The sequence below is a fragment of the Sinohyriopsis cumingii genome, chromosome 13 (assembly GCF_028554795.1).
Source record: "Sinohyriopsis cumingii isolate HCF-2022 chromosome 13, ASM2855479v2, whole genome shotgun sequence".
Taxonomy (NCBI): domain Eukaryota; kingdom Metazoa; phylum Mollusca; class Bivalvia; order Unionida; family Unionidae; genus Sinohyriopsis; species Sinohyriopsis cumingii.
This window is the reverse complement of record NC_142973.1, coordinates 62,114,941-62,142,907: the sequence shown is the minus strand read 5'-3', so window position 1 is coordinate 62,142,907 and position 27,967 is coordinate 62,114,941. Positions and strand designations below refer to the sequence as shown.

The window sequence follows — 27,967 nt, the reverse complement described above, 5'->3', positions numbered from 1 at the left end:
CACCGAACCAGATCTGCAGTTGCATAATGCTTCGACATATCTGGGTCTGTGCAGTTAGGAGTAATCAGAAGAACATACAACATAGACCCTGATCTGCAGATGCATTATGCTGCTGCTAATCAGGATCTTTGCAGTGAGACTCAACTTATAAGTGAGTATTTAAGGATCCCTTTAAGCATATCCAAAATTATTTTGCAGAATGTTTTCAAATTTTAGGAAAAATACCCTTTCATGAAGACTTTTTATGTTTATACAAATTCTACAAATCCTTCTTCACATATGGCTGCTGTTATTTAAAATAGAGCACCACTCCAGTGGCCAAGTTGTTAGAGCATCTGCTTCAGATGCAGGAGGTTGTGGGTTCGAACCCCGACCAAATCATACTAAAGATTTATAAAAATGGTACTTACAGCTACCTTGTTAGGTGCTCAATATTAAGAGGTTAGTGTTAGGACTGGTTGGCCTGGTGTTAGGATAATGTGACTTGGTGGGACATGATGCTACATGTCTGCGGCATGATGCCTCAGTGCTTGACATCACTATATAATGGCCACACTGTAGACATCATAGCAATATGACTGAAAAGTTGTTAAAGCTATGTTAAAAATCCAAATCACATACACACACTAAAAATAGAGAAAACCTTCCTGAGACAGCTCAGCAAAATTTAACTAAATGTGACATAAAGCATTCCAATTTAAATGCCTTTGACATGATGCCTTTAATTATGGCTCTCTCTACTAAAATAGGAAAACCCTTTAAATGATTGATATCTCCAAACAGAATGTAATCAAATTGCACAGAAATCGATCTTGTATTAAGGCCTTGCTGTATTGAATAAATGAAGGTAATGAAATGCTGCCACATATGAACAACGATTGAATAAAATAGAGAAACCTTATTAAATTTATTTTCCCCTAGCATATGTAAATCAGTTTAATTAGAAGAAATGTCTTCAGCAAGCAGCCTCTGATCAAGATTTCTTGACCAACTGCTTTTGATTTTGTCTATTGAATAGATTTCAGGCAGGTGAGCAGTGTCAGGTCTAATGAATCCTCGTGCTTAGAAAATTTAGGGGTTTTTTTTAAGAAATTGTTTGGGATTTTCTGAGGAATTCAGTTTCATATGCTTCTATGCATATGCTGTCCAGCCATTTAGTTTTTCAAATTGGGACAGTATTCAAATTTTATTTAGAAATTCAGTGCATTTTTTTAAACACTTTGCCTGATTTTTTAAAAAAAATGATACTCTGTTCCTTGAAAGAAATCAGGTGTTTCTCAGGCACATGTGGCAGCCCACCTCATCCTAGTTAAGAAGCTTATATACCAATAATGTACTGAATCAGATTAAACTCACATGATGCCCATCTCCCAATATACTTTGTAAATAGGAACTTATGAGTTTTGTTAAAGCCATCTATCTCCTTACTGAAATTTTGGCAGGGCAGGGGATATAGATTATTCTGTCTTCTTGTATAAAATAATTATTATTTTAATTATATTTATTTAATGTATATCTCTTGTTTATTTGCAGGCATCATCCAAAGATGTGGTAGTCAGGATCTGCAATGAGGCCTTCCTGTACAGAGACCGTAGGCATTTTCCAGATACAGTGGAGAAAAGTGTATCTCAAGCATTGCAAATCCAAACAAATGAGGCAAAACAGGTATAAAAAGCTTTATCATAAACTTGTATTTTATTCATGCACACTATACACGTCTTTTGATTATTTGATGTTTTCTAAATAGTACAGTGTGACCCCGCTATAACACAGTAGTTGGGAGCCGACCATGTTATGGACCGAACAAGAATAGACCAACAAGTAAGATGTTGTTTGGTCTTGTTTTTTGGGAGTTTTATTTTTCTTCAGTTTTTTTACATTTGTGGTAGTGGAGTGATGCCGCCTTCCACGCATGTGTCAGAAATTTAACAGAGGGTCAGTGGACAATAGATACGCAAGTGTTCTGGTCTGATGAATAAGATTGGTAAAACAAAAATGAGTGTTCTGAAGGATTTAGTTCTGAGTGAAAAGAAAAGGAATTTGACTTACTATCCATATACAAATGTCTGTCTGTGTAAATATATTAATTACTAGTGAGCGGCCGAAAATCTGATAAAGATAGAATACAAGATAATGCCTCGTCCGGTTGGTCTCCACTACCAGAAATGTCAACAACAAAAAAAAGCAGATATCTCACAACATACAGTACTCATGCTCGATGTCAACAAAAGCAGATTATGATATAACAATGCACTGTTAAGATGGTTTGTCAATATGGACAAAGAAATTGTTTATGTAACAATAGATAAATTTCAGTGCATTTTATAACAAGTTTGCGGCTTCCTTTCATGGGGCCTCTGAATTTCTCCACTCCAAACCTGTAGTTGTATATACAAGTTCAACAGCAAATAATGTTGCCAGTAAAAAAAATGCCAATAAGGACAAAAAATTGCAGTTTGCAACATTGGAGAAGCCTTATATGATCCCCGAATAAACTTTTTACACGTTATTTTTCATACTTTTAAGAATAAGAAAATCTTATTGCATGTATGAGAAAAATACATATAAAATTACAGGAGCAACACTAAGAATATCGTATATTATTCATGCACAATATCATCCCCAAAACGATACACTATTTACAGATTTTTCGTACTTATAAGAAAGATTGTTTTGTTTCGTGTAGGAGAAAAATACATGTATATAAAATTTCAGGAGCCATGCCACGACCGTGTTATATCTGAATTCATGTTATAACAGAGCATGCTATAGCAGGGTCACACTGTATTTGGTACTACCAGTAAACTCCTGATTTGCATGCATTTGACTTACCTGAATCAAGTGTTTACCTAAGGTAATATTAACAACCAAGCATAATAATACACCTGAGATATGTGTCATATGCATGATTGCGCAGCATGGGTTCCCACGCAGGATTTGGAAGCTTTGCTCAATGTTAGTGTTGCTGCTATGCTAGCAGCACCATTTACAGTTTTCATTTAAGAACTCTCATAACACTTATGCTTCATTAAGTGTTGAAGTTGAGTGCTTCTGATAGTGATTCTACAAGTGCCACCTCTACAACGAAAAGAAAAGCTATAACTCGGGAAGAAAAATTGAAGTTGTGGAGAGATACAAAAGAGGTGTGAAGACATAGGAAATTAGGTGTGCTATAGGGTTCATTAACTCAACTTGCCATACAGTCATGGACAATGGACAATGCAGAGAAAATTTAGGAGTACTGTAAGAGTGCTACATGTTTATCTACTGCAGTGTTTCTTGAATAGGGTCAGCTATCAAAGAGAAAATAGAATGCATGTTGAAAACAAATTTTGAGCACCAGAATCAAGAACACATGCTGCTTTTGATCCAGGTGATTTAAAGAAAGGCATGCAGCATTTATGAAGTGTTAAAACATGATGATCCTGAAGATAAGCCATTTAATGCAAGAGATGGATAGTTTGATATAATTAAAGCAGACCATGGATTTCATGACAGCAGAATGAAGGATGAAGTAGCACCTGCTGATAAAAGTGCTGCCGATAAATTTCCTACAATCCTACAGCTTGTCATTGAGGAGGGAAGCTACAATTGGAGACAGTTTTTCACCTTGGATGAGACCTAACTCTTCTGGAAACAAATGCAGAGTTGAACATTTATCTCAGTCAAGGAGAAAGCTGTAGCAGGTTCGAAGCCATGAAGGATTACTGCTCAGAGCGAACACAGCTGGCAATTTAAAGCTCAAACCGTTAATGGTTTACCATGCCGAAAACCCTCAGCAAATGGACATCTACCTGTTTTTTGGAAAGCCAACCAGAAAAGATTGGTTACCAGATCATTGCTTAAAGATTATTTTACCAGTTGCCTTCATTTGGAATTGAGGGCTTATTGTAACAGGCAAAATCAGCCTTTCAAAATTCTAATGCTTCTTGGTAATGCTCCAGGACCCCACCCCACCCCCAAAGTCCTAGCAACCTAAGTGACAATATTAAGGTGCTGTTCTTGCCACTGAACAACAATGTTGCTCATCTAGCCAGTGGACCAGGGTTTTATTGAAGCCTTCAAGAGCTAATATCTACAGATCACCTTCAAGAAGCTTACTAATAAGATAGAATCAATGGAAAAGATGGATGTCAAAGAATTTCGGATAAAAGTTAACATCAAGGTTTCCATAAACATCATCAGAGAAGCCTGGAAAGATGTAAGACGGCAATGCCAGGAAAAACATCTGGCATGCAGTTGTAAATGATTTCCAAGGCTTTGCTGCTGATGAATTTATCAGGGATGCTAGGCATGAGGTGATAAAGATGGCAAGCAGTAGGGGCTTTGAGTAAGTCATCAAGGAAAATGTGACTGAGCTGCTCAGTTGCCATAAGGAGGAACTCTCAAACAATGTTCTTGAGCTGGATAGGGAGATCCATGGAGATGATGAGGTCATGGAAAAAAATGAAATGCCCTCCACTAATACCACCCCCAAGTTTTCATGATGAAAAGCATGGCTGATGCCTTCAGACTTTTGGATGCTTACCAAACCTATTTTGATAAAAACCACTCCAGTCATGAAAGAAGTACTAAGTTTCCAAGGCTGATGAAGGAATCTATTGCCTGCTACAGGAAACTTTACAGGGAGAAGCACACTTTTCAGTGTAGTCTTGGACAAGTTCTTCTGGAAGCAGGACAATACCATCTCGAGACAAAAGTCAATGACTTAATTCAAAGAAGACATACAGGGTTAACTCTTTAAACAAGTGTGGACAATACCATCTTGAGACAAAAGTCAATGACTTAATTCAAAGAAGACATAACAGGGTTAACTCTATAAACAAGTGTGTAACCCAGTCGCACCAACTTGAATAGACGACAGCTTGGTTACTGGGATGTAATCATTATAACATAGGGGTAAAACAACAAAATAACAAACATCACAAACCTTTAACCCTATCAATCAAATGCTGCAAATGATACTCACTTGCTGGTATAATAGACAAAGATCTTATTCACCCCCAGGCAATATGGATTAATTCTAAAGACAAACAGTTTCAGCACCACAGTGGGAACTTTATGGACTGTACCATCTGTCACTTTATACTAACCAGTAGCCAGAATCGTTTTTTTGTTTGTTTTTGTTTTAATGTATGTTTTTGATCATAACAATCTTTTCTATTCAAGTGATTATTGTTACACATGATTACATACATAATGGTCAGTGGTGTCTGTCTTTGTTTTTGTGATATGGTCGTTCATCATTAAGCATGGGCTTGTCATTAAACATGGGCCTTGTCAAGTATGGGTGTATTGTTAGATATGGCCTTTATTGTCAGTTATGGGTTCATCATCAGTGTGGCCCATATCAAGTATGGTGTTATCATTAGATATGGCCTTGATCATCATGTATATGGATTATCATCAAATATGGTCATTATCATCAAGCATGGGCTAATCATCAGATGTATGGGTGTATTGTTAGATGTGGCCCTTATTGTCAGTTATGGGTTCATCATCACTGTGGCCCATATCAAGTATGTATATTATCATTAGATATTGCCCTTATCATTAATCATTGGTACGTCATCAATGTGGGCCTTACCAGGTATGTGTATTATCATTAGATATGGATTTGATTATCAGGTATGGGGATTATCATCAAATATGGCCCTCACCATCAAACATATGCTTATCATCAAATATAACTCTTATTATCAAGTATGGGGATTATCAAGTACGGTCCTTATCATCAAATTTGGGGATTATCATCAGAAATGGCCCTTATCACCAAGCATTGGCTTATGATCAAATATGGCCCTTATCAGGTATTGGGATTATCAAGTATGGCCCTTATCATCAAGCATGGGGATTATTATCAAGCATAGACCTAATCATCATGTAGGGGGGTTTATCATCAAGCATGAGCTTATCATCAAGCGTGGGTGTATCATCAAGCATGGCTTATCATCAAGCATGAGCTTATCATCAAGCTTGGCTTATCATCAAGCATGGGCTTATCATCAAGCATAAGCTTATCATCAAGCATGGGCTTATCATCAAGCATAAGCTTATCATCAAGCATGAGCTTATCATCAAGCATTTTATCATCAAGCATGGGCATATCATCAAGCATGATCTTATCATCAAGCATGGGCTTATCATCAAGCATTTTATCATCAAGCATGGGCATATCATCAAGCATGATCTTATCATCAAGCATGGGCTTATCATCAAGCATGAGCTTATCATCAAGCATGAGCTTATCATCAAGCATGGGCTTATCATCAAGCATGGGCTTATCATCAAGCATAAGCTTATCATCAAGCATGGGCTTATCATCAAGCATAAGCTTATCATCAAGCATGAGCTTATCATCAAGCATTTTATCATCAAGCATGGGCATATCATCAAGCATGATCTTATCATCAAGCATGGGCTTATCATCAAGCATTTTGTCATCAAGCATGGGCATATCATCAAGCATGATCTTATCATCAAGCATGGGCTTATCATCAAGCATGAGCTTATCATCAAGCATGAGCTTATCATCAAGCATGGGCTTATCATCAAGCATGGGCTTATCATCAAGCATAAGCTTATCATCAAGCATGAGCTTATCATCAAGCATGAGCTTATCATCAAACTTGGCTTATCATCAAGCATGAGCTTATCATCAAGCATGAGCTTATCATCAAGCATGGGCTTATCATCAAGCATGGGCTTATCATCAAGCATAAGCTTATCATCAAGCATGGGCTTATCATCAAGCATGAGCTTATCATCAAACTTGGCTTATCATCAAGCATGGGCTTATCATCAAGCATAAGCTTATCATCAAGCATTAGTTTATCATCAAGCATAAGCTTATCATCAAGCATTAGTTTATCATCAAGCATGAGCTTATCATCAAGCATGAGCTTATCATCAAGCATGAGCTTATCATCAAGCTTGGCTTATCATCAAGCATGGGCTTATCATCAAGCATAAGCTTATCATCAAGCATAAGCTTATCATCAAGCATTAGTTTATCATCAAGCATGAGCTTATCATCAAGCATGGCCTTATCATCAGGTACATGCATATCATCAAGCATTGACGTATTATCAAGTATAAGCTCATCATCAAGCATAGGCTGATCATGTGTGAAATCTTGCTTCTGATGAGTCATTGGTTCTTCCTGGGTTCTTCTTATGTTTTTCCTGCGTCTGATATACTGCCCATTATGTATAGCCTGTCAAGTACTGAAAAATGCCATTAAACCCCACAAAACCAAACCATTTTTATCATCAGGTATAAATTTATAATGTAGTAATCTTTTCATCAAGAACAAGGCTTATCCTCAAGTATGGACCTGTGGACCTGCCATCCACTATGGGGTTAATCATCAAGCATTTCAGCTTATCTTCAAGCATGGTTTTATCTTCAAATATTGTTTTATCATCAAGTATTGACTTGGCATCATTATAGGATATCATCATTATTACAGCTTATCATCAAGCATTGCCTTATCATCAAGCATGGTTTTATCATAAAGCATGGTCTTATCATCAAACCTGGTTTATCATTTAGCATGGTTTTATCATTTAGCATGGTTTTATCATTTAGCATGGTTTTATCATCAAGTATGGTGTTTATTATCTAGCATGGTTTTATCATCAAGTATGGTGTTTATATCTAGCATGGTTTTATCATCAAGTTTGGTTTTATTATCTAGCATGGTTTTATCATCAAGTTTGGTTTTATTATCTAGCATGGTTTTATCATCAAGTATGGTGTTTATTATCTAGCATGGTCTTATCATCAAGTATGGACATATCATCATGTATTTGGCTTATCATCTAGTATAAGATTTTCATCCACTGTGTGGCATATCATCAAACATGGTATTATCATTAATATGGACTTGTCATCCACTATGGGGCATATTCATTAAATCATGGTACTGTTATTATTAAATATGGACTTGCCATCCATTATGGGGCATATTCATCAAATATGGTATTATTATTATTAAATATGGACTTGTCATCTATTATTGTCCCTAATTCATCAAACATGTTATTATCATTAAATATGGACTTGTCATCCACTATGGGGATAATCATCAAATATGGTATTATCATTAATATGGACTTGTCATCCATTATTGTCCCTAATTCGTCAAGCATGTTATTATCATTAAATATGGACTTGTCATCCACTATGGGGCATATTCATCAAATATGGTATTATTATTATTAAATATGGACTTGCCATCCACTATGGGGCATATTCATCAAATGTGGTATTATTATCATTAAATATGGACTTGCCATCCACTGTGGGGTATATTCATCAAATATGGTATTATTATTATTAAATATGGACTTGCCATCCATTATGGGGCATGTCATAAAGTATGAGTTCAATCATGGGAGAATTAGAGTATTGATATTACACCAGTGTTATGCATTATTTCATGAAGTCGCAAATGGCAAAAGTATAAGATTTGTTTCCAAATGTATCTTGGGCCATAACATTGAGTACATAGTATAGTTTGTTGAAAGAGAAAAACTTCAGTGTAGTAATATAACAAATTGTGAGTAGTAGAATCTTAGAACTTCAAATCTTTTGTTATATATTGCATATAAAACTTCTTTTTTTAAAATTAACTGTTCTACTTCCTCAAGAATTCCTTGCAAATAAAAGAGAACTTGTGCAAAGTACTCCAGTCAGAGCTTGTTTGATTAAGAGACTTTTACATGTTTTAGACAAATTCTGAATGGATCAGTGGCTGTTTCTCAACTTTGAATTTAATTTTGCCGTTAGGTCATGTCTGTTCAAACTATGTGGCAAACAATCATTATACATGCAAAAAGTAAAACATTTAGGTTCAGACCCAGTCCCCTACAAAAAAAGAGCATGTTCCTCTGCCTCAGGTGGATTAAAATGGAATGGCCCACACATATAACAATCAGACTAATACACTTTTGTGTACCAGTACATCTTTATATAGTAAATGACATGTTTTTACTCCAGTAGGATCTAAGTTGGGGGGGATATGTCTACATATAACTTGTTATGTATATTTGATTTCATCTATATTTGATTTAATTTAATTGTCTTTTTGTAAAAAAAAAATTAATTTTTTTATATATTTCATTACATGTTAAAGTAATATAATTTTGTTGACTGGAATTTGACATTTTCCAGAATAGCCTCCATTTCGAAATTCTAGTTTTACTGGAATTGTGCAGTAGTCATATTTAATAGTGATGTATTGAGAAATAATTTTAGTTTGGGCTTTTTACCTTCAACACTGAAAGGTGTTTTGTTGTGACCAGTTGAGTTCAATTTTTTTTAAAATGGAATTATAATTTCTTTTTCATGGAATATTTTAGTGCTCATACAGAATTCTTGGACAAAGACATTTATTGAAATTTTATTCAGAATTCAAACACCGGATTATTTTCCATTATACAACAATGATCTGTAGATACATCCGTACTATGCTGGCTACAATATACGTCATCACCTTCCATTTTTTATTTTCATTGGGACTCAAACTCAGATTCATTAGAACATTATTCTTTGATTATTTTTGGATTTGATTCTTAAAACCATAAGTTCTTTTTCAATTTTTGCCTTGTTTTTCTAGGGAAAATAAATTATTTGTTAAATTTTACAAAGCTTGTTGTATTCACTTCTTTCTTTTTACTGTTTATGAGAGCCTAAACACATAACAAACTTAATTAGTGTTTATTATCCAGTCTGGTTGTCATTTTTATCCTCACTGAAAGGCATCAGTATCATTATTTCATCAGTAATGGTGATTGATTTAACAGCATTTTTGACAATGCTAAGTTTCTGTATTATAGTTTTTCAAATCATAAATCTTCTACATTGTGTTCCTGTATTCAACAGAAAATTTGATCCATTACAACCATATGCATACACATTGTACTTAGATGCTAGGAGGTCCTCTCTTACCTGTACAAGTAGACACCTGAATCATAGTGTTGTTTGCATGTGAGACATTATGTTCTGCAGAACAATATTTTGGATAGTTAATGTTTGATCTCTTGGCAGAAGTTATAGCCACTCAAAAAAACTCCTGAATTCATTCATTGTTTGGATTAATCTTTTAATAAAGGTCTTAGGTATATGTTCTTTTGTTGTTTTGTTGTTGTTGTTGGTAAGTTATGTATATCAGTATTATGTTTAATTTTCTATTCATGATTATAGATTGTATTGGGTCATTTTGTAAACACATTACATAGCTTCAAGATAGCAAGTTGTACTTTTAATTTGAGTAAATATCTTTATGCAGCCTTTTGATCTTGGAAGGTTTCGATGTAATCTTCTTGACTAATTTGATGGGATTCGAGTTCAAATTACTGGTTCCCCCCTTGGAAATTCTGGCCCACCTGATTTTCTGTTAGATTGCTATTAAAGGACCTGACCTTGTTGACAAGTTGGAATGTTCCGGAAATGAACATTTGACCCTCATCCTGGTTCTGAAAGTGTGCCTTTGTTGTTTTCATAAGGTAGTAACAATTAATTATTATCTTTAACATACTTGAAATATTCATTTAATTATGTTCAATTATTATTTCAGATTATTTAATTCATTTATTTTTTAGGACTAAAGAACTATTTTGGAATTACAGTGAATTCATTTAAAGACATTTTGGATTATATTATTATCATTCATAAAGACTGTTAGCATATGAACAAACACTAATTAAGGCTATTGACACTTCAGCACAACAGATTGGACTTCATTCAGAACACCACAGGAGCTCATTTGGAGTACTCTATACTTTAGAACTTTTAGGACCATATGGGATTTAATTCTTTTAAATTTTCACTGTACATATTTCAGCTGTTGTTAGCCCTGGGAACACTCTTGAAGTCTGCAGTATTCCAGGGATTAAAGGATCCTCATGACCTTGTCAAACTGTTTCCAGGTACAATTTTTTATTTTAAAAAAGTTATTGATTTAACAGTAGATTTTAAAGTGTTAAATGTTGGCAAACATTTTGAATAATCAAGTGATAAAATTTAATTTACAGTAAGATTATTCATTTTGGTGTACACAGTGAAACATAGCTCATGATGTGCTGCAAATGGTGATTGGTCATTTGGAAGAGATATATGTTGTAAGGATGCTAAATGTACTAAAAATTCTTTTTAAATTGACAGGGCATCTCAGAATGTTGTTGTTCATCAAGTTTAATATGTTTTATGATGAAACCTTGCTCCAGATAAATACTTGAATGTACTGGTTCATTGGCTCTTAAGGGTTTCTTTTTTTTCCTCAGATGACTTCCATAAGAACCTCAGAGACCTTTTGTGTAAAACAATGCTTGAAAACTTGGCCAAGTGGAGGGAACAAGCAATTAACAATCAAGGTATAATATGAAGATCAAGTCTTTGAAATGTTAAATGGAAATAATAGACAAAATGACTATTTACTTTCCCCGCTTTTAATTTCTCTTAGTGATTAATGTAATTATTCTGCCTTTTATTGTTTGTTTTTTAAAAAATGATCATGATAAATTCTACACAAATATTATGTCACATTATTTACACCCTTTTTTGACATGTAATTTAATGCCTTTGTATGACATTCATTTATTAACACAGTTAGTCAGAGAGTTTCATTGAATCACCATGAAACTTTGTACATTTTACATTTTTACTTTTTTTTACAGTTGATGATTTGTATCAACAAATTACTTTTTTTAGTTATTGATTTTTTTATATATAGCTGAATGTAGTGTATGAAGGATCTCATGGTATAAATTAGTCTGGCACTTTTTGAGGGATTGCTGTGAAACATAATGCATATTATCATTATCATTTGACTTGCTGCTGAATGCAGTGAATCACAGAATCTTGTGTGCATGCAACTAGTCTCAGTTTATACAACTGGTCTCAGACTGCGCCAGAAGCCTAAGTGGTTAGAGGGTCCACCTTGGATGCGGAAGACCACAGGTTCACACCACAGCCGAGTCATACCAAAAACTTATAAAAATGGTACTAACAGCTGCCTCACTCAGGGCGACTAGTTGGCCCAGTGTTAGGATAATGTGACTGGGTGGGACATGATGCTATATGTCTGTGGCATAATGCCTCAGTGCTAGACATCACTATAAACTACCACACTGCAGACATTGTAGCAAAATGACTGAAAAATTGTTAAAGCTATGTTAAAAATCCAAATTACTTACATACAGACATGCACACACACACACACACAACTAGTCCCAGTTTTCATTTGGTTGCCATAAAATGTTTTACATGTTATCGTCATCATTTGAAGATGCGTTTTTCATCAAATCCCTGTTCTCTTGCAGTTGTTGTTAGAGTTATTGCATTTTTCACCAGTACCTGAATGTAAGATGTAATCTTATGAATGCAGTTTGTATTGCAATATTTAGAAATTGTTGTGAAACTTGCTACATACAGGTGGTGCTCAGTTTATGCCAGTTAGATTTACATGCTTTCATTTTAATGCCATTTATATTGAAGAGGTAACATTCAATTTGTGCCACTGTACTCGTTTTTACACAGTTGCTAATGCCATGTGCTATGATTCATGTGCAACTCACATGTACTAATTTGTTTGAAAATTATGCATAAATAATCATTACTTGAAAGCTTATAGATATAATTTGCCCCATAACTTTCTTTACAGGTATCCTGTGGGAAATTTACTTTTGATTTATTCCATAACCCCAGGAATGCATCTGTGACATAAATCGGATGTCACCTGTATTATGGTCATCCTGTAAAGATATACAAATAGATAAATCCTTATGCTGCCACTAATTTGATAAGAGCTTTTTCCTATTTTTTCTTCTTTTTTTTTTGTTGACTTACAGCTGCAAGCACAATATGACAGAATATGGCAGTTTTCACTAGAATCTCATAATACTTGATATATATTTGGTCATCATCAGAAAATATGCATGTTCACCAGTCATTCTACTCCACTCTTTTTAGAAGACTTATGAACTTTTGTTACTAGTTATGCACTGGGATACTCTAGACTTGTGAAGTAATGAATGGATGACTTATGTGAGAAAATTGCTCACCATTCCTCATATTATTTCATATGGATGTACTTTTTATTTAACGTCTTTGAAAATGTTTTTTTTGAACCTGTTGGTACAAAAATTGTAGAAGTAATTTTATCATTGATGTGTTCGGGTGTTTAGGAACTCAGCGTTTATCCTAGTGTTTCTTCTTGACCATTGTGTGGTTGCTTGAAAAAGACAAATGGTTTCTGCATAAAATAAATCAATATAAACATATAAACATTAAAATCTGTACATGAAGTTTGTTGAAAATTTTCAACATTAAAGAAAATAGATTTAGGTTTTACTATGTTGTAGTAAGGGGTATCTCTTACTATCTGCAAGTTTGCACTTCAAATATGGTGATTAATTATGCAGTTGAATTGCAGTGGATAAGGATATAGAAAAACATTTGATTTTTCTTCATTCTAAGTGCATATTATGATAGATTTATAACAACCCGACTTTGTAATGACATACTGTTTGATGGCATCATTGACTTACATTATTATCTCCCTTTGAAATCATTATCAACCATCTTCTATTAGAAATATGTTTGCTGAACCAATTCAGTAATTTGCAGAAGCCTAAAGTCCAAGGAATATGAGCATGCTGATTTTAAGTATTTAATTAAAGACATTGTGTTGATTATTTCTGTTTCTAAAGCTCGGTTTCCTAATACTATGTTTTCTATAAGTTTTGCTCACATGTTATTAATGGACAGTTCCAATTTTGAAATATAAGCTCCGCCATCTTACTTACTGATGCTGTGGCTCACAAGCTCTCATGAAACTGGCAGATCCAGTAGCATCAACAGCGGATTAATTGGAAAATATTTTGGACAATATTTCTGAAAAATTCTTACCTGATTGCAAGATTCTTTCAGATCATTCATTAAAGAAAAGCTTAAATTGCTATACAAAATACTATACTCATGAAATTAGTATTTTTGATGGTGAAAATCAGGTCAAAGTTACAACATATTGCCAGTGTTCTATGTTGAGGAAAGAACAACCTCACAAACTAGAAGATAACATAATGCTGCAGAAGGACAAAATAACAAAATCTTTCTGTTCTTGCAAAGCTATGCATACTTATTCATGATCAGATTTTCTAGTATGGCTTCATTACTTTTAAAAGAATTTAAAATAATGCTTTCGTTATGTACCTGTTACATTTATATCAGGTATAATTGTTGTTGATATAGGGTTTAATGCCATTTTTCAGCACAAGATAGGCTACACATGTTGGCGGGTATAATTGTCATATAAGAATAAAACAAGTATTTTTATATCCACAATTAATAATTTTATTATGTTTAAAAAAACAAATATTAAAGTTAAATAAATAAATAAACACTTTATACCAAGTTGCCTGAGTGATTGAAGGATGTGTTTTTCATTGTTTACCCTGCGGTAACATGTCTCCGCAGTTGGATGGATGAAATATTTCATAAGGGTATCATTGAGAAACCAGTATATTTGAATTATATCAGATCCATGTAAAATGAGCTTTTATCATGATCTCTTAAATAAGAAGGAAATGATAATGGCACATCAAAATAAACAAACATCCTGCACAGTGAAAGGATATTATTGCATCCACTGTGACCTTTGTACGCTAATTAGTGTGACTCATTTTATTTTACTATATTGATGTTGTAAGATTTTGGAGGTGTTTTAAATTCAGTAATTTGTAATAGATTAGTTTTACTTCAAGCCAAAGGACAAAACTATATAGCAATGGCTGGAAATAGCTGATTTACAGTCTCAAGCCTAATAAAAGACAAAATAAATATTTTATTTAACCTCTTCATAAATTTAAAATACTTTCTGAAAACCTTCCATAATAAAAACTGTATTGAAGATAACTAAATTTAAAATTTTGAAATAATTGATGTCAAAATCTAACTTTGTAATTATATATATGAATAGGATTAGGGACAATCCAGAACTTAAAAGTTAGGGTGGTGTTTTGTCAACTTGACACCTGTTACAGTTCAATGCTCATGTTTGAAAATTTGAATAAAATCAGCACTAATGAAGCATGATTCTAATATTCCAAATTTAATATTTAAAAAAATAAACAAACCAGTGTAATAAAAGTACAAAAATAAATGACACATATACACAAAGTTTATCTGTTGAATGTAACACATTGGCTCCAGTAAGATATACAGTTTGAACATAAGCATATAATTAGCATAAAATTGTATTCAACACTTTCACAAGCACAACAAGTACTATCATTGTTTTAAAAACAGTTGTGTGTATTTAAATATAAAATATGACTATAAATAATTTTTCACTTCCAATGCAGACTTTTTTCCATGTTGGTGTTTGGTTGAGAATTTTTTTTTATTGAATTATTTCTTAATAATGACAATCTGCATCTCATGTGCCTCAAGCACCGTGGTGAATCATTTTTCAGATAAATTATTAACTGTGTAAACTTTCAAATTCCTCTGCAATGTAATACGAGTAATCATTTGTGGTCTCATGTTTGTGAGCAATATGGTGGATAGCAATGCACAACTATGCAGTGAAATCAATACCTACTTTTGATTTGCCATTGTACCCAGTTTGATTGACAGGTCAGAGCTGTCCATGATGCTTACAATTAATAATTGGGGTAAAGAGCGTTAATTAAAATTGTAAGCTTGCCCTAAAGAATTTAAAAAATTCCTAAGTTTTAATGAGAAAACTATTCTTTGTAAAGAATGGTCCAAAAAAGGTACAAAACATAGTTACAGTTGCTATATTCAATTGATGGTATGAAAAAAATCAACATACAAAATATGACATATATTACATTATTAAAATGATTATCAATAAGTTTGGATGGTCAATAACATTGATATAGAATATGAATAAAAGTGTTACATAAGGTCATTAACAGTGGTATGGAAGGTCAATAACATTGTTATGGAAGGTCAATAACAGTGTTATGGAAGGTCAATAACATTGTTATGGAAGGTCAATAACAGTGGTATGGAAGGTCAATAACAGTGTTATGGAAGGTCATTAACAGTGGTATGGAAGGTCAATAACATTGTTATGGAAGGTCAATAACATTGTTATGGAAGGTCAATAACATTGTTATGGAAGGTCATTAACAGTGGTATGGAAGGTCAATAACAGTGGTATGGAAGGTCAATAACATTGTTATGGAAGGTCAATAACAGTGGTATGGAAGGTCAGTAACATTGTTATGGAAGGTCATTAACAGTGGTATGGAAGGTCAATAACATTGTTATGGAAGGTCAATAACAGTGGTATGGAAGGTCAATAACATTGTTATGGAAGGTCAATAACAGTGGTATGGAAGGTCAGTAACATTGTTATGGAAGGTCAATAACAGTGGTATGGAAGGTCAATAACATTGTTATGGAAGGTCAATAACAGTGGTATGGAAGGTCAGTAACATTGTTATGGAAGGTCAATAACAGTGGTATGGAAGGTCAATAACATTGTTATGGAAGGTCAATAACAGTGGTATGGAAGGTCAATAACATTGTTATGGAAGGTCAATAACAGTGGTATGGAAGGTCAATAACATTGTTATGGAAGGTCAATAACAGTGGTATGGAAGGTCAATAACATTGTTATGGAAGGTCAATAACAGTGGTATGGAAGGTCAGTAACATTGTTATGGAAGGTCGTAACACTGTTATGGAATGTCAGTGACAGTGTTGTGCAAGGTAAGTAAGAATGGTATGGAAGGTATATAACAGTGTTATGGAAGGTCAATAACAGGTATGGAAGTTTGACACCAAAAAAATCAAAAAGATTAAGGATATCACTTTTCCATGGGGAGATAAATCAGACACTGCATAAGCAGGTGACAAAATATATCCAAGTTCTGATACTGAGATTATTCAGTGTTATATTATCCCAGCTGGTCAGGATTGACTGCAATCATTAGCTCTAATGGTCATAGACCAGAAGAGCTTATGGGATGGTCTGTTATCCATCATCTGCTATCTGTCTGTCCATTACTACAAGTTCATTATTGCTACTTCACACAAACTAATCAGATGATTGCCATGAAACTTTACACATTCATCCCATGGTTTAGTTGGTCCTAGATGAAAATTGTGAGGCACACACATCCATTATGGCTGCCATGGTGGCCTTTTTGAAGGTCTTCTGCCACTCCTCCAGAATGGATGGTGATATCTGCCAGTAGTTTGCACTGAAAACTTCTTATAGTGTCTAGTTGGTCCTAAATGATAATGGTGCCAATCTGATGCCCAATATGGCCATAACAGCAGCCATTTTGAAATTTTTAAAATAATATTCCTCCTAAATGGATGGTCATTTCAACATAGGGTTTCACTGAAAGACTTCTTGTGATATCTTATTATTCCTAAATGAAGATGGTGTCCAGTGTCCAGTATGGCTCCCACTGTGGCCATCTTGAAAATCTTGTTATTGCTACTCCTTCTATATGGTGGACGTATCAACATAGGGTTTTTACAAAAAGACTGTTATGATGTCTAGTTCATCCTAAACAAAAATGGTGCTGATCTGAAATCCAGTATGGCTGCTGGAGTGGCCATCTTGAAAACTTTATCGCAACTCTTCCAGATCAGAAAGATATATTGGTGTGGGGTTGTCACCAAAAGACCAGAAGACTTCTTATGATGTCTGAGTGGTCTTACATGAACATGATGCTGATTTGACATCCAGTATGCCCACTCCACAGTCTTGAAAGTCTTCTTGTCACTATTTCTGAATGGATGGTCATATCAACATGAAGTTTTCATTTAAAGGCTCACTATGATGTCTGATTGGTCCTAAATGAAAATGGTGCCGATCTGGCATTTAATCTTGCTGCCTCAGCAGGCTTCTAGAAAATCTTTTTATTGCTTCTCCTCATAATGGAAAGTCATATTGACAGTGGGGTTCTCCCTGGTGATAAATAAAAATGGTACTGATCTGGTGTCTAATTTGGCTGCCACAAGGGCCAGCTCTTAAATCTTGCCATCACTACTTCTCCTGATTTAATGGTCATATCATCAAGGGGTTTTCATTAAAAGACTTCTTTTTATGTTTTGTTGATCTTAATTAAACTGGTGCTGATCTGATGTCCAGCATGTGGCAAACTTGAAAAATCTTGATTTAGTCGCTTCTCTTAAAGGCAACATCATTGTGACATAGGGTTTACATCAGAAGAATTCTTATGGTGTCTACATGGTCCTAAATGAAAAGGACTAATCCTCAATATGGTCACCATGGTGGCTGTTTTGCAAATAATTTTAATCTCTCCTTCCAAATGGATGGTTATATCAACATGGGGTTTTATCAAGAGACTTCTTATGATACCTGGCTGATCCTAAATAAAAATGGGGTCAGTCATACATCAAATATGGTTGCTAGTATGGCTGTCTTGAGAATCTTGTTGTTCCTACTACCCCTGAATGGATGATCATTATGACATAATGGTTTTGACAAAAAGACTTATAATGCTGTCTACCTTATCCTCATTGAAAATGATTCCAATCTGACATCCAATATAGCCATCACAGAAGCCATCTTGAGCATATTCTTATTACTGAAAAATATCAGAGATGATTTCAACACTCAGCAGTTAAAAGAAAAACATATCTTTTCTTGAAATACTGGAAATTCTTTTAGCTACCAGTATTTACAATGTCAGTAGTCAACTATTGTTTTATTTTGTTGGGACTAGTTTACACAGACAAAAGTTGTTTTTTTCTTTCCAATATAAATCATTCTGATTAGATTCTGAAAAATTTAGTTTACCTGAAATTTGACCAGATTTAGAATTTTTAAAATTGTGATGAAATAATAAAGATGTGTATAATCTGGTTCTTGAAATTTCTATGAAATTTTATTTATTTGTAGACTTGCCAAAATGCTGATATATGTATAGAAATTCTCACATTAACTTTCAGTATCTCTGCCTCGGCTGGTGGACTTTGACTGGAGAGTGGACATCAAAACAGCATCAGATTCAGTTGCCAGAATGTCAGTCCCTACATGTATACTTCAGTTACAGGTGAGGTAGAGAATATATACCTCTAATGCCATTGCAGAAAGGGGCATATTGTTTTGCTGTGGTCTGTTCTACATCCATAAGTCTGAACATCTCACATCTGTTTGTCCATGTGTCCATCTCATGTCTCTGTTACACTCAAAACTATCAAATGTTACAGTTTATCAGAAGTTTATGCTCTACAGTTTTCACAAATATGTAACATTTTGACATGTATGTTATGTTACGAGTCTATTCTCGTAAAATAAGTAACAGAAAAGAGTGAAGACAACAAGCTTTGTAAAATTTAACAAATAGTTTATTTCCATTGAATACAAAGTGAAAAATGAGAAAGATGAACATAAGGTTCTGCGAATTAAATCCAAAAATAATCCAAGAATTAAAGTCCTATGAGTTAAAAGTTCTAAGTAAATCTCAGTCCAAATCCAGATAAAATTCAAGATGGAAGGCAATGACGTCTGTAATAGTCAGTGTTGTACTGATGTGTCAACAGTCTCTTGTTGAAAGACAGAAAATATTATTCCAGTTTTGAATTCCGTATAAATTCCAGTGAATGTCTTTGTCCAAGAATTATACCAGAGCACTTTTGTATTTCCAGAGAAAATAATCACTTGAATTCAGTAATATGAAGAAAATAAAATTTAGCCCAAACTGGTCACAACATACTGCTACTTAAGACGCAAAACAGATTCCTGAATGAGGGTCAAAAGTTCACCCCTTCTGGAAAAAATAGAAGTTTGTTTACCAATTGACTTATGTTTTATATCATGTAGTCTAAGTGTGACCTTGACTCAACTTAATGATTCTTACTCTGCGAAAGATAATATAAAAACTAAAAAAGGTTGTTTACCAAAATAGTCACTGATTTTGGAACAAGGTCAGCAACTAGATACAATGTTTCTGTTATTAGTTATTAACATCAGTGAAATAAAGAAGATAAAATAATCAATTCTGGACAATGTCAAATCCAGTAAATAATGTTGTATTACAATAGCATGTAATGGAATAAAAAAAATTAAAACAAACAAACAACAATTAAATTAAATATACATAACAGTTAACTGCATGAAGTTCAGTGTTTGTGGTAACAAATACATAAAATGGGGGTGTTTTTCATCTCTTAAGATCAAAAAAAAAAAAATTCATTATTTGTGTTGATCATGGGTTTACATTTTTTTTAAGTCATAGTGGGATATTGCTGTAACCTGCACAGCTTCAACATATTTTGATGCAACTTAGTGTGAACATTGTCTGACAGATTTATATGCGCCTTTTATAAGTTTTATTATGTTGACTCCATTTTTGGGTAGAGTTTTGACACTTGAAAATTAACTTCGTATCTTCACTTGGGATGTTGCCTGTAAATGGAAAATGGCAAGAGCCATTCAACATATTTTGATACAGTTCAGTATAAACATCATAGACCTAGCTGTGCCCCTTTTTGGTGGTGTCTCATCAACTCCATTTTGGATAATGTTACGGCGCTGTGGATTTTGTCTCATCTACACTATTTTGAGACAGAGTTATAGGTTTTATCAATCTGCTTTCTAGTTTTTACGTTGAATGCTGCTTGTAATCAACATAGTGCAAGAACTATTCAAAATATTATGATGCAATTTGTGTGAACATTGTTTTTAGACCTTCTTGTGTCTGTTGTGGGGTTTTGTCTCGCCTGCTGTATTTGAACCGAGTTATGGTTCTTGTCGCTCAGCCTCAAATCTTTACATGAGGTGTTGCTTGTAGTGACAAGTCATTGAAGAAGTTGGATTTCAAGCATTCCATATCATTATTGAGAGGAGTTATTGCTCCTGAATGCCGATCTTCAAGTTATAAACCCAATGGAGTAGATTCTTATGAGCAGATCTCTTCATGATGCATCCATTCTTATAGCTCTGGCTTGTACATATATAAATGAATTTTGACCAGGTTGTATATTTCATTATATTTGGTTGTTTTCAATAAACATGTTGATAGCTGGTAACAGACAGAGAACCTTTGCAAAAAGTAAAATAAGATGGGCATTTGGAATTTAGAGTGGTCTCGATACGAAAATGATGGGTTTGTTAACACATTAACCCCTGGAGGTTTTTGTCATTTTCGCCTGAAATTCAAGTAGGAAAAACATTTTGAAAGCTATTTCTGAATAAATCCTAATAAATCAACTTCCAGGTGATTTTCCAATAACATAATGCCTAGTTGTGTTAGAAACATCTTTATTTTCATTGGCTATTTGGTTCACGCATGACCAGAAGGGTAAAAGTTTTTTTTTTGCTTAACATACTCATTATTTTCGTAATGAGACCACTCTTTATTCCAAATTCCCATCGTATCCTACTTTTTTGCAAAGGTTCATCTGTCTGTTTGCAGTTCATACCAGTCTGCCTTAGATCTGAGACCAAAAAGTCTAAAAATCCAGGCACAAAGTCGGATTGCGACCATGGCTGACTTTTGGGTGGAAAAAAAATTGGGTCCAAAAAATTAGGTTTTTCCCTCTGTATTTTGTAGTGCAACTAGAACTTCCAGATTATTTGGTATCATTTTAGAGCTACATCTGTCTACCTTTCTATAATACCTTTCTATAATACATCCCATTTTAGTGTATCATGCATGACCTTGACGCTACAGAGCTCAGCAGTAGGTTACTACCTCCTGCCACGTAAACTCATCACCAAGGGTTAATGTGTCAAGCAACCAAAACAATCCAACTTTTTTACCCTTCTGCTCATGCCCAAGGGAAATAGCCAATGAAAAATGATGTTTCTAACACAACTAGGCATTAGGTTAACTAGAAATTTCTTGCAAGTCGATATATTAGGATGTATTCAGAAATAGCCCTCAAAATATGTTTCTGGCAAAAACGATAAAAACCTCCAGGGGTTAATGAGTTAATAAGGTATTCTTACATCTGATTGGCTGAGCTCTTTACCACTCCAGAGTTTCATTTCTAAACAGTTTTTAATGATAGAAAGTATATAGTCTTCATCAAGATCTTTAATGAGCTGCATTATGAGTAGCATCTACCAATATTAATGAGCTTCACTGAGTTGCATTATGAGTAGCATCTACCAATATTAATGAGCTTCACTGAGTTGCATTATGAGTAGCATCTACCAATATTAATGAGCTTCACTGAGTTGCATTATGAGTAGCATCTACCAATATTAATGAGCTTCACTGAGTTGCATTATGAGTAGCATCTACCAATATTAATGAGCTTCACTGAGTTGCATTATGAGTAGCATCTACCAATATTAATGAGCTTCACTGAGTTGCATTATGAGTAGCATCTACCAATATTAATGAGCTTCACTGAGTTGCATTATGAGTAGCATCTACCAATATTAATGAGCTTCACTTGTTACCACTCTAAATTCCATATTTTGAATTTGCACATATTGGACGTAAATAAGCGAAACCATCTTGAGGTAAACAAAAATAAATAACAGAGATTATTTTTTTAACTGCAAGAAGCTTAAAGCCAGCAAGGAATTTCATGAATTGCGTCTTGCTTGTCGTTGGTTACTTGCCGCGTATGTGCCAGTTGGTTGGATAATATACCATCTGCAGTACTGTAAAAAAAAATGCAAAAAACGGGGAGAGACACTGAAAATCAAATATGGAAAATACTGATGCTTTACAAATATTGTGTCTTTAGCCAGCCTGTTGGGACATGCCATTAAGCCCCACCCCACCCCAAGATCTGATGTACTTTACCTATGACTACAGTTACATCTGGGGAAATGGAGGAGACTGTGACTTCTCAACTGTCTACACCATCTCTGGAGTTACAGGTTTGTCACCTAAAACAGCAAGCAATCAGAGTGTTGATTAGTTCAGTCCAATTCCATCTTCTTTTGTTTCATTGAAGAATTTTGATACTTTGGGGGAGTAAACCCCGATTCTAAACAGCCCAGTGGGCATAAGTTCATACTTGTTCTTTGGGACTGTAACTCCAGGTGCATGGAGTTTGAACATGATTTTAATGAGCCTTGCAATCTAGCCACTCCTCAGTTTTATGCTATGTCAGCTGTTGACTGTACCATCCATTTGTCCAATCATAAATCCATGCAGTTCAGTGACCATGTGACTTCCATAGCATATCGTCCCATATCATGTCGTCCTATACTTTGACAAGTAGAACCATAGAACACAAACATTGTTGGAAATCTTAGTGATAGATCCGTCCAGCCACCTAACATTACCAATAATCCAGTAACACAGTCATTTTTACTGCTTTCCATACAGTTGGCACCCATACTGACAAGAATTTGATTTTAGGAAGCCATGGACTGATTTGACTTCTACATCCTAAGGATATAGCTAGCCATTTACTCATGGCTTACCCTCTAGGATGGCACCATGACAGTCTTAAAGATGATGGCCATGCCTTGTCCTTGCTTCTGGAATGAATTATGTTGATCTTGATCCAAATCAGGATGACCCACACTCTGGGATAAGCCTGAGTATGTTTCATACTTTGATTCCACCATGGAGAGGACTGAGTGGAGCTGTAAAGCTGTAATAGAGGAAATATATTGGATGCTCTGCCCAACTCAAAATTTCCATAATCACCCACCCCCTTCACCAACATGGCCAAGGCCTCAGTCAATCCTAACAATGAGGAAGTCAGCACTTCATTCTGCATTCTCCCTGAATCTGGGAAATCAAGGAAACTGTCGAATGACTCAGGCAATCTCAAAAGTCTTTTATTTCTTAAGTCCAACTACCAGCATCCTTTGCATCTCATTGGTATAAGACCCATTCTGATGCATTCTTTACAGATCCTCTTCACTTGACGAGAACTACTCTGTGGACATTCTGACTTCTGTTTACTTTAAGTTGGATAAAGATATTTTTCACACTACTTCAAGGCTGGTTTGCAATAGCCTTGCCTTCAGAGTTGGATTTGGCATCTCTGGCCCAACCACCCACAGATAGCCTTATGGTAGAGACCAGACTCTTGTGACTCAAAGATTATTGGATCAATCTTCTTCTGCAAAGTGAGTGGGTTATCCAAATTATCTTGGAGGGGCTTTGGATCTTGTGTCACCAACCCCTTCCCTTTCATCCTCTCGACTCCATACAGAAATATCATAGGACTTGCTATAGGATGCAATTTTACAGTTAGAGATCAAGACACTCATCAAGAAGCAGATGTTGGAGATTGTTTGGAATCCACAATCTCCAGAGTTTTGTTCAGGACTTTTCCTGGTCAGGAAGGCCAGTGGCAAGCTCGGATCAGTCATCAGTGTGGGTCGACTAAATCAGTTCATTCTCAGACCGAAATCATGATCAGTCTGCCTCTCCATTCAGCCAAACGATTTACTGTCGGTCTCGATCTGATAGACACATGTTTTGTTCCCATCCATCCTCATTGAAATTCCTTCAGTTTCCATACCGAGGAATATGTTATCAGTTTAATGTTCTCCCTTTGTTTTGAACACAAATCTCTGGGCCTTTACAAAACTTTTAAGCTGTATCAGCTTCCCTGTTCTGTATGACTTCATCTGCTTCCACAGTGGCATACTTGCATGTGGTAAGTTCAATTTTAGTCAAGGAAAAGAACAATCTCATATTTCTTTTAAATAGTCTTGGCATTCTGAATAATTGGAAAAAGTCCATCTGAATCTCACCCATCTCAACCTTTGTACATCTTTCTCATCTTCAGGTGGTCTGAATTTTCAAGCTTATAGTCCATTCCAGCAATAAATGGATTACAGCCAGGAAGTTTCTGCAACTGCTCAGATTGTTACTGCAGCAGCAGATCTCATTCCACTGGGTTGCCTCTACATGCGCCCTTTGAAGAGGGCTATGCTGCCTTTTTAATTCGGCTCAGGTAGTTTCATTGTAAAAGGCAGATAGTATAATTCCTGGATCAGTGGCACAACCAGGTTTGGCTAACAGTAGGAATGCTTCTGGAACAGCCCCAACCAGATGTGATTGTGTACAGATGTAAGTACTCATAATTGGAGAGCCCATCTTTTGCCAGACTTGGATGCTGTCAGCAGCTAATAGGGTCTGGAAGATGCAGGTCTCCACATCGATTTCTTGGAGATGTAAGTTGTCATCAAGGCCTTTCAGTTTTGGAAAGACTGTCTAATGGGCAAGGTCATGCTTGTTATGTCCAACAAGTGGGTGGTAGTGACATACCTCTTAAGTAGGGCACTACCAAATCACCCCAGCTCTGCATTCTGTTCTGGTAGTTCCATTGTTGGTGCACATATTACAGGATTGACATACAGATGAGACATTCCCAGCAGACTCATTGTCTTTACTGATACTTTTCCAGAAAGGACAGAAGATTCTCCATACAGAATGGTTCTCCATCTATTGGTCTTTCATCAGCTTTGGTGTGGGGGCATCCCGCCTTTTTATAGTGGGTGAGAGAATTCACTTTGCCCTAAAATTAAGGCCAGCAGGGTCTCTGTAAAACTAAATAATTCATGCTTTTCTTTTACCATTCACCTTTTTTGAACAGCACTAACATGATAGCATAGAGTATATTTGGTTTACAAACACATTTTCTCTTTATTTACATGTATTTCTGTTTCAGATTCAGCAGTCCCCATCTGAGGTTGGCATTGTGCCCGACATGTCTGATGTGAATGTAGAACTTTCTAAAGAAACTCTGGATACTATGCTGGATGGACTGACAAAAATCCGAGATCAATTGTCTTCTGTTGCAAAAAGATAAAGATTTCTCACAGAGATAGAGAAAGGGATGATTTTTTTCAACAATTTAATGTGTGCAATATTTATCAGAAATTCTTGTTTTGTGAAGAGAAATGAACAAAGAATGCCAGAGTGTTCCATACCATTGTGAAGTCCAGTCAGAGAAAATTATTATTTGACGGTGTGAAAAGGGGATGATTATTCTATATGTTATGTGTATTATGTAAAAAAAATTGATTTCAAGCAAAACTGTTCGTAGTCTGTGACAGCACTTTTACCACTTACAGATTGGAACAGATGGGTTTGCACAAGAGCATCAGAATTAATATGGAATCTTCCCACTGGACTTTTTTAATAATTCATTAGATGATGTAAAGATTTCAAATGAAGCTTAACCTACAAATAATTATTAGCAACATATACCTGGACCAGTAGTCATTGTATGATAAAGTAGCCACTTGACATTGTTTAAAAATAAATCTGTTTTTTAAAGAAAATTCTGTATTGACCATTTAAAAGATGAAATTCATAACTTCATTTTGTATTCATCCAAGCTTAAATATGTGATCTTTTCATTATGATGTCATGTATAAACTTAACAACAAATAAAACTGATTCAGAAACATGGTGCAATTGTTTTGCTGAAAAAATATATGACATTTGAAAGAAACTATTTTGTATAAAAATTATCTTGTCATTTTTGTTTTAGATATGGTAAAGAAGCCACATTCTTTGTGTGTATATCCTAGAATGCATATGCTAAACGTTTTGTATTCTGTGTCCTGGAGTTTACCTAACCACATATTGAATATTGAAAAGAACAAAGAGTAAATTCAGTGAGTTTAAACTTGCAACTAGTCAAATTTCCATCTCACACTGTTGAAATTTTTGTAGTTCTTGCATCTACTTGAATTTTGACACATCAGACTTCTCTTGAAATTAACACAGAATTTTCCACAGATACTGCAGAAAGATTTATCTTGTAATTCAGGCCACATATACCCAGCCAATGTGGGTATGTGAGAAAGCTTGCCAGTAGCTTCTTGTGGGTCGGTGGTTCTTCCCGGGTTCTTCCTCCACCATTAATACTGGCCACCATGCATAGCCTATCGTGTGCTGAAAAATAGCGTTAAACCCAAGAACAACAACAACAACAACAAATCTTTACCCAAGTTGAAATTCAAACGTAAATTCTAAACCCCACTAACCAACACTCACTTGAGAACTACAAAAATTTAGCATATCATTTCATCCTGAGAATTTTGTCCTACTTTAAAATGCTGCTGCTCAACTATAGACTTAACAATACTAGTCATACATTGGAATGGTGTTTTCACTAAAAGGCACCTTATAATGTGTACTCATAGATGATCTTAAGTGCAAATTGTGCCAGTCCAATATCCAACATGGCCACTGTGGAAACTATCTTGAAAATATCTTATTGCAACTTTTCAACAAATGGTTATATTGATGTAGGGCTTTCACCTTAAACACTTTTTTATGACTTGTAGTCATAAATGAAAATGATATTTATTAGACCTCCAAAATGGCCTCCATGGCAACCATCTTGAAAATCTTTCCATGTCCACTTAATTCTGAACAGACTGTCATATAGAAATGGAGTTTTCAGTAAGACTTCTTTTGATCTCTTGGTCCTAAATTGCAGATCAGACTTCAGTATGGCTGCCATGTTGACCATCTTCAAAATCTTTTCATTACTACTTCTTATGAACAGATGGTCATATTGGCACAGGGTTTTCACAAAATCAAACAAAAAATACAATATCTAGTTGGTCCAGAAAATAAAAATGCTACTGATTTAGAGTTTAAATATGACTGCCATTGCAGTGATCTTGAAAATCTTATCCTCCCGTTGAAAGGATTGCCATATTGAAATGTGATGATCACTAAAATGCTTCTCAATATATCCTAATTTAAAAAATGCTGATATGACCTACCAGAATGGCAGAGGTGAATGTGCGAATCTGGTTGCACTAATTCTCCATAAGGGATGGGCAAACTAACATGATTTTTTATATAAAAAGAATGTACATCTTTCTTGCAGTGTATAGCTTGTTTCTGTGTAAAATGATACTGAGTCAGCCGTCTTGAAAATTTTTACATGGTTACTTTTTTTGAATGAATGGCCATATTGTCATGAGGTTTTCACTAGAACAGTATAGCAATAGGTAGCTAGTTCTGGATAAAAAGGCACAATTGTGAAT

General features: G+C 34.9%; 1 protein-coding gene across 5 annotated transcripts in view; it reads left to right on the top strand.

Annotated features, from left to right (window-relative positions):
- LOC149785692 (COMM domain-containing protein 9-like) overlaps nt 1-26,367 on the top strand; it is a 72,062-nt gene extending 45,695 nt beyond the window's left edge. For all 5 annotated transcript variants that reach the window (XM_089979546.1, XM_089979543.1, XM_089979544.1 and 2 more), the window contains exons 2-6: nt 1,534-1,665; nt 10,850-10,934; nt 11,289-11,378; nt 18,970-19,073; nt 25,624-26,367. In XM_089979546.1, coding sequence (XP_089835672.1) covers nt 1,534-1,665; nt 10,850-10,934; nt 11,289-11,378; nt 18,970-19,073; nt 25,624-25,764 — 552 coding nt within the window. In that variant the 3' untranslated portion in view covers nt 25,765-26,367. The remainder of the gene's footprint in view (nt 1-1,533; nt 1,666-10,849; nt 10,935-11,288; nt 11,379-18,969; nt 19,074-25,623) is intronic.
- The last annotated feature ends 1,600 nt before the right edge of the window (nt 26,368-27,967 follow it).